General features: G+C 34.1%; 1 protein-coding gene across 1 annotated transcript; it reads right to left on the reverse strand.

The window, feature by feature from the left end:
• Positions 1-2758: 2758 nt before the first annotated feature.
• LOC146902839 (protein NRT1/ PTR FAMILY 4.5-like) lies at positions 2759-6092 on the reverse strand. Its single transcript, XM_085733608.1, has 5 exons — positions 5225-6092; positions 4925-5142; positions 4419-4841; positions 4210-4331; positions 2759-3836 (listed from the first exon to the last, which is right to left on the reverse strand). Exons 2-5 carry the CDS (start codon positions 5138-5140, stop codon positions 2912-2914), a joined length of 1686 nt encoding a protein of 561 aa, XP_085589734.1. The 5' UTR covers positions 5141-5142; positions 5225-6092; the 3' UTR covers positions 2759-2911.
• Positions 6093-8228: the final 2136 nt, after the last annotated feature.

Consider the following 8228-nt stretch of genomic DNA (forward strand, 5'->3'; position numbering starts at 1 on the left):
GAGACGTTGTGAAATTGCCAGCACACCAAAGAGTCGTTGTTGAAGCTTGATCTTTCACCAATAATCTTTTGCCTGATTTGGCTGTTGTCCTATGAAGAACAAATTTGAAATCCATTCCTTATCCAAAGGAACATCTATGCAGGCGAAACCGTATTCTGGAGCTGTTTTCTTGTCCTGTAGTGCGGACACAAAACAGAGTAGTGGAGAACGTGGTTGTACAATTCGTACAAAGTACAATGTCAACGCTTTCGTCCAAATTGCAAACACACGCCTTCAAACACCTTTGAAATGACCGTTGCAAACTCCACTAATCCTTTGTTTGTGTTTTCGAATCCAATAGACAGCTTTTGCATTGATGATTCTTCAATTCTTGATTCTTTGCAAATCCAGTTGATATTCAGCTTCTGGTGAAATGGCTTCTGATGAGGCAGCTTCTGATGATGCAGCTTCTGATGATATGACTTCTGCAGCTTCTGATGACGCAGCTTCTGATGATGTGGCTTCTGGACCTCTTGTCTTCAGAAGCACTATTCTTCAGGAGCAGCTTACTTCAGGAGCGCTATTTCTTCAGGAGCGCTTTTTCTCTTCAGTAGCAAGATGCCTTCAGGAGCGTCCAAGCTTCAAATTTTTGTTGTTTCCATAGCTCTTTATTTGCTCATTCAGAACCAATGATGATGTAACTTTATAATTATGGTTCTGTACACTTGAACAAATATTAGCTAGTCCAATTTACAATTTTTTAATACCTTGTTATCATCAAAATCCTTTAAGGTTCATTGTTAAACACATTTTGTTCCAACAAAGGATTCCAATACAATCAATGTCCAATGGACTATAATTACGAAGAATGAGTAGTCCACTGTGCATTGATTATACTGGACCCTTGTGTTGAATTTCACTATTCTTCTGAATGATCTTCTGTCGCTTACGGTTGATGAGAATGAGTCATTCATCACTGTTTCGAGATTTGTTTCCATTTCCAACAATGCATGAAAGATCATGAATCAGAACCAAATGGAACAAACAAACAGAGACACAATGTTTTCATGAACACACACTTTGATTTCTAAAACTTTGAATGATGAAATACATGGCACGAACCTTATTTATAGATTAAGAAAATCTAACGGAAATACATGCAACATGACAAATGTCAAGATAAACACATACAATAAATCAGGTGTCTATTATGCAACGAGGTTAGGTGTATCTCATGCAACAAGGTTAAATGTATCTCATGCAACAATGTAACGTGTCAAGTCTGGACCCTATGAAAGCAAATTAAGTGCATTATCTTTTCAACACAACTTATGAAAAATCAAGAGAACATATTAACATCAAATATGACCTGGATGACAGGATAAACTCTCAACAATGGAAAGAGAAAGATGGAAGATATGGCAGTTAAAAAAACGGACAAAAAAATGGCCTTTTTGTAAAATAAAAATTCTTAAACATGGTTAAACGAAAGTTAACGGAAAAATATAAATTCAGATCAACATATATATTTCAGTATCTTTGAAGGGACAATTGTGTATGTTTTGAAACATTGTGTAGAGGGGTTGTAATATCATTATCTCTAAAGGCAAGGGAGTAATTTACTCTTATTTTAATAATTAATCAATTATAGATTGACATGATCAATTACTATAAAATTATTAATAAGATAAAATATGGCGAATTGTTGTTAACCATTGATTATTAATGAATATATAGTTTGACTGTGTTATTGTTTTTGAATGGAGTGTGATGAGTTGAACCATTTAATTAAAATCAATGAAAGATCTTTATCTCATCAGACATTTAAGCATATAGTGGAAACCTAACCTGAAAAACCTAGATGACAATGATGATAGTCACCAGTGGCGGAGCCCTTCATGGGCTGAGGTGGGCCACGGCCCACCCCCAAAATTTAAAAAATCAACGATTATAGGTCTATTTTACGAGATTTTATACAATTTTGTGTCGGTTTTAGGTTTCGGTTGATCCAAATTCCCGCAAAGTGATGTAGTGGCCCACCCGAAAAATTTAAATAATTCAATTATAGGTCTATTTTGCGAGCTTTTATACAATTTTATGTCGGTTTTAGGTTTCGGTTGATCCAAATTCCCGCAAAGTGATGTAGTGGCCCACCCGAAAAATTTAAATAATTCAATTATAAGTCTATTTTGCGAGGCTTTAAACAATTTTTCAACGGTTAATTTTAATGGCCCACCCTAACTTTTTTTTCTACCTCCGCCACTGATAGTCACCCTCTCATACTCTCTCAACGACGATCTCTAGAATTATAAAAGGTACGCAACATTATATTCATCCTAGTATGTAAATATGCTATAATTTTTATCTATGATCTATGACTATACTGTTAAAATTTCAACATTTTTTTCGATTAAACTTTTTAATATTAAATGAGTTTAATTTTTACTGACTAGTTAAAAAAAAAACTATTAACATATCACAATCAAGCATATGTCTAACTTTAGAACTAATTATGATAAATGTCAAACTTTTTTTCTATATATTTTCTTTTGATACTGTTCAAAATATAAACAAAATTTTCTTCTGGATTGCAATCGATCTATTTTCAAGTTTGATACCTAAAACCAATATAATCCAATAAAAAAAATCAACTTTTTAGGTTCTTATATTTTCAATCTTTTTCTCTCTAAATTTCAACTTTTACATTGAATTGAATGATTCATAACAAAATCACTAGTCATTTTGATGAGTAAAGTAACCTTTTCTTACGAGTGGGCAAAATATCTTGAGAACATGAAAAATCAATTTAATATTACAAAATACAAAATACTGGACAAGAATTTCTTAGATAAAATTAAAGGAATTTAGTCACACAAATCAAAAGATAAAACAAAGATAAATGATGGATGAACAATAATGGCCATAATCATGGTCATTGAGAAGTTTCTGATCTCCCTTCTTTGGGTGGATTATCTTGGAATCTGGACAAAGAGCTTGTAGACACATTTCCATGGTTTGAATTCGTAGCTAGATGTTTGAGCAACATTTCTCTATCAAATGAAACATCATTTCTATATTTGTACCATTTTGCACAAAAGAGATAGATAACAAAGTTTAGAATACTAAGTATTGCCAAGAACCAATAAAATAGCTCAACATGGTTTTGGTTCAAGTCTGTTCCCTCTAGCCATCCTTTATTACTCTTTGTAATCCTACTTGTCACTGTGTTTATGAGCTCAACAAAAACTGTGCTCAAATAGTAACCAATTGACAATGAAAGAAATGAGAAAGAAGTGGAAAGTGAACGCATTCCTTGAGGAGCTTCTTTGTAGAAAAACTCTAATAGTCCAACCAATGTGAACATATCAGCAATACCAAAGATTGCATAATGGAATGAAAGCCAAAAGAGGCTGATTTTTTGGTTATTATGATCATTGAAATAGCGCTTTCTTTTCACTTCTACTAACCCTGCTATGATCATTGAGATTGCTGATAAAACTAGGCCAACGCCAACTCTTTGTAGTTCTGTTATTCCATTTGGATGACCGGTGATTTTGCGAACAAGTGGTACAAATGCAAATTCATAAATAGGTATCAAAAGGGTCATGAATACTAGTGGGATCACAGGTATTGATGCTGCTGGAATGTTGAAAGTGCCAATGAATGTGTTCATAAAGGTTCCTTGTTGGACAGAAAATGTTTGTAGTTGTGCTAAACATGTGTTCATGAGTATTGTACTTAGAAGGATAGGCATCATTCTTGTTAGAATCTTTACTTCTTCTACTTGTGTTACTGTGCACACTTTCCATTTTATTGCTTCTGTGCCTTTAGATAGAGTAGCAGCTTTGTCTAGAACCCTGTTTTTGCACAAAATTACATGTATAAGAATTGTATTTAAGGGAATTGGTAACTATAGTGATAAACTATATTGGTATGCTAAGGTATGGTTCAGGAGTAATATTGTAAACTGAATCGTAGTAGTAGTACTCTATATATTGCATGTAACACTGAAACCCTAATTTATCACAGTAATAGAAACAAAACTATAGCTGCTCTATAGTCGCAGAGATAGACACCATTGGCCGAACTGCGTTAACAAATATCGTGTGTTCATTGTCTTTTACTTTTGTTCTCTTATTTAATCTTATGTTATTAGTTGCTATTCTAACATACTACTATATTATTTTTGAACTTAAAGGCAAACATAGAAATAACTAAAATTACTCCAACCTGAATTGGCTAGTGTGAGGAATGAGTTTATTCTTTAAAGACTTATGGCTCTCTATTTCATACAACTCTTCAGAATTATCAGGTACTTTCACCCTCCAATTCTTGACTGTGACAACCAACACCTGCAAGAACAATTACAAAAGAATTACTTGTATTAGTAATATGAAACACCGACACATAATTATTTGAGAAAATGAAGTAAAGGGTACCTGTAAAATACTCAACAATGGACTCTCTCCTGGAATTCGATTACGATAGAATCTCTTTCCAGCAATAATGCAAATAAGTGCAGAAGCGGAACATGAGAGAGATATAAGAAAACCTTTGTACCAATCGAAGATTGTGCTAACATAAACTACAAAGGTGACACCTAAGCTAGCACCAATTGTAATACTAAACAAAAACCAATTGAAGAAGCTTGCTAGTTGGAGATATTCTTTTGGATTCTTATCATCAAATTGATCAGCTCCAAGAGCAGGAACACAACCTCTGATTCCACCACCACCAAGTGCTAGCAAGTATATTGAAGCGTAGAAGAGTAAAGCTTTTGTGCCATGTAAACAACTCTTTTTTCCACATAGTTCTGGCTGAAGTTTCTCATCATGGGACTGAATCACAAGTAAGGCGTATCCCTGCAATTCAAAAAATACTAACATCAAGTCAATGTCTTCAGTAAGTTAATCAAATACTGAAGTTGTTTAATGTAATACTTTACCAACAACTGAATTATGCCAAAGAGGATGCAAGTGTTGAGACGATTCATATATGTATCGGAGATGAACCCTCCAACGACAGTCAGTAAGAAAGTAGTTCCCATGAAGTTTGTGGTGGTGGTTGAAGCTCCAGGGGAGTCAAAATGCATCACAAACAAGAAATATAACACCAAGCTTGCCATGTTTGCCACAAATCCTATGTTATCAAGCAACATCATTGCTGCAATCGAAACATAAATGAATTTCGGTTTATTTCAAAAACAAATTAAAGGAATTGTGATGAACATATATGGTTTACTCACCAAAGATGAAATGAGTAGCTCTATATCCTCCTTGTTTAGGTTTACTTACTGCTTGGTACTCAACATCTTTAACATTAGCCTCGTCTTTTGAATCCTGTATTTTAAAATCAACACATTTTAAGCATATAGTTTAAAAGAAAATGTTGAGAGCCATTTTTGTGAGATCTAGTGTTGGAGACTGATTCAATAACTTCAACAAAATGATGTTGAAGAAGAATATGATGATGGTTGCAGAAATAATTCTGTGTAGACACTCAAGCGAATCCCTTCATGAATATGCTTTGAAATCCTTGAAGTGAATTGTACACTCAAGTGTATCAATCAATAATAGTATATAAAAATGTTCTCTCAATTCTTCATGTGTACTAGAGAAAAGAAGATATCAATTTGACATGATATTAATTTGGCTAAGATTCAAAATGTGGTTTGCCTTATCATGGGGACTAGGTCATTTCATTAAACATGTTAAGAATCTCACTTAGTAAGCCAATTTTTTATGGGTTGAGTTAGATCTAACTAAAATTCTAAGATGGTATCAAAGCTTATCTTTGACCCATTTTGCCATCCGCTATCAGATTATCGCTATCGAAGCACTTGAGTCACGCTCTAAATATCCTTTCATATATATGTTTAAAAGAGAGTGTTAAGAGTCTCACATTAAATGAGATATGACTTAAACATGTGTTTATATAAGTGGAAGCAGTTTTCACTTTGCACGCAATTTTGTACGAATCGAGTTAGAACAAATCAAAATTCATAAAAAAACACAACCAACCAAGGTGTTTGTAGTCTAGACTAGATAGCTAAATAATGGTCATGCAGAATAATTTTTGAAAAATATTTTACACGCAACAAAGGTATATGATATAAAAGTTAAATTTTTAGTTAAGCTTTAGTAGGGGAAAAAAGATTAGCCAAGCAATAATAATGAGACATGTATTATAATGCACGAGATAGTTACCATGGCTGAGGAAGACGACAACTTTTTTGAAAGGATTAGAAACAAAGACTGTATTGGTGGCTATATATGTTAATTGTGTAATGCGTAACAAACATGTACTTTTATAATATGGTCACTCACTCAGGACTTCCTTGCATGAAAATTAAGGACGACAGGAAAATCATATGAATTATTTATTAATTCGTAGCATGCAATGTTATTGTAAAAAAAGTGACTCTATTGACCGGCTGATTCCAAATTTACTATTCCTATCCTACGACCGGCGGAGAAGAAAAACATTTGTATTGAATTGAAAAATAAAATTGATGAAGACTCTTGTATTACATAATTCGTAGCATATAATAGAGGTCAAAAAAAAAAAAATTATTATAGTTTTCTTTCTTTGTTATCCAAATAATAAAGTTTTTTTTCCATCAACAAAAATTAATTTTTTTTTCGTCCTTTTCTTTCATTCCGGTTTATATTCATTCTTGCTATCAAACAGAGAACTAATATTATGGTTGCAATTTGCAAATAGGAAAAGAAGGAGAAAAAAACCATTGAAAGTTGTAACCATAGACGGCAAAACGCTATGTTGAGCATATCGTCCTTCCATCCTTGACAACACAGTGACACAACCATATATGATTCAATGTTGTTGGCTAGATGATTCGACTGTTAGGAAACATGGCATCCATGGAAGGAAAGAGAGAAATATAGAAAAGCTCTTTGTATTTGATGAAATATGGAATATTACAAATGATGAAGTTATCTCACTTATGGGAAGGTTACAACTATATATACTAATGGGACTAATACTAGTGGTAACTAAGCTATATATCTCTAATAGTCCCCCTCAAGTTGGAAGGTGTTCAAAACACTTCCAACTTGAAATGAGAAAAATACAAGGAAATACATCAAGCAAATGAAAATACAAGGATATGCCGGAAACACATCGGCTAAAAAAAAACCAAAGTCATCAAACAAGTGCTTATCCAACAAGAAGCAACCACAACTCAAGGTTGAACCAATTGAAGGAATAAGCATCCAAGCAATGCTTAACCACCATCCGGTAGAAGCCAATATCAACAAAGCCAATTAAGGCACAACGCTTAACCATCAAGAATTCTCAAGAACTCAAGATAGAAGCACAAGACAAGAAGAACAAGGATATCCAAAATCAATGATGATATCCAAAAGGGAAGTGCAAGGAAGAGCCATAGTCAACAATGGAAGGAGGTCATATGTTGAACAAACTTCACATCAAAAGTACCATGAAGCAACAAGACCAAGATTCCAAAGATAAAAGTGATGCCCTCCTATGCCGAGCCGAGACAAAATAACCAAATGCAAGGAAGGGCCATAGTCTACAATGGAAGAAGGTCATATACAAGACCAAGATTCCAAAGATAAAAGTGATGCCCTCCTATGCCGAGCCGAGACAAAATAACCAAATGCAAGGAAGGGCCATAGTCTACAATGGAAGAAGGTCATATACAAGACCAAGGTTCCAAAGATAAAAGTGATGTCCTTCAAAGCCGAGCCGAGACAAGAAAAGAACCAAATGCAAGCCAATAGAGATGCATAGCCATGTGATGTGTCTTCAAACCATAGAAAACAAATCCATGTTGATGCAACTTCAAACCATAGGCCAAAAACCAATCCTTCTAACAATGAAGCTTAAAAAAAAATCCAACAAACCAGAAGCAAACTTTAACAACGATCCAGGAAAGTCAGGCATTGCAGCAGAATATGGTGTTAAAAAAAAAGGGAGCTCCACCATGCTAGAACTCAACAAAGAAAGCAGAAATTTGTTTGCTCTTGAACTTTTCCACAATGTCTTGTTCATTGCCAACATCTACAACTTGTTGCCTAGGAAAATGGGACACATTGACCAAGTAGTCCGTTATAAAGGTACTGGAGTTGGCACAACCAATTGATAGATTATTTTGTTTAAGCCATTCAATGTCTTTGGCAGACCTCAATTTTTGGACAATAGGCAATGATGAAAAATTTGAGGTGTATCTTGAGGTTATAACAAACACAAGAAATAACCATACTCCA

This window comes from Medicago sativa, chromosome 8 (assembly GCF_051527215.1).
Source record: "Medicago sativa cultivar Bolivia chromosome 8, Bolivia_mono, whole genome shotgun sequence".
Classification (NCBI taxonomy): Eukaryota; Viridiplantae; Streptophyta; class Magnoliopsida; order Fabales; family Fabaceae; genus Medicago; species Medicago sativa.

Excerpts from the sequence above, each read along its gene's own strand:
- LOC146902839 (XM_085733608.1), bottom strand. The coding sequence starts at position 5,140 with ATGATGTTGCTTGATAACATAGGATTTGTGGCAAACATGGCAAGCTTG. Across the intron at positions 4,842-4,924 it reads TTGGCATAATTCAGTTGTTG|GGATACGCCTTACTTGTGAT; the intron begins GTAAAGTATTAC and ends TTTGAATTGCAG. Across the intron at positions 4,332-4,418 it reads CATTGTTGAGTATTTTACAG|GTGTTGGTTGTCACAGTCAA; the intron begins GTACCCTTTACT and ends TTGTTCTTGCAG.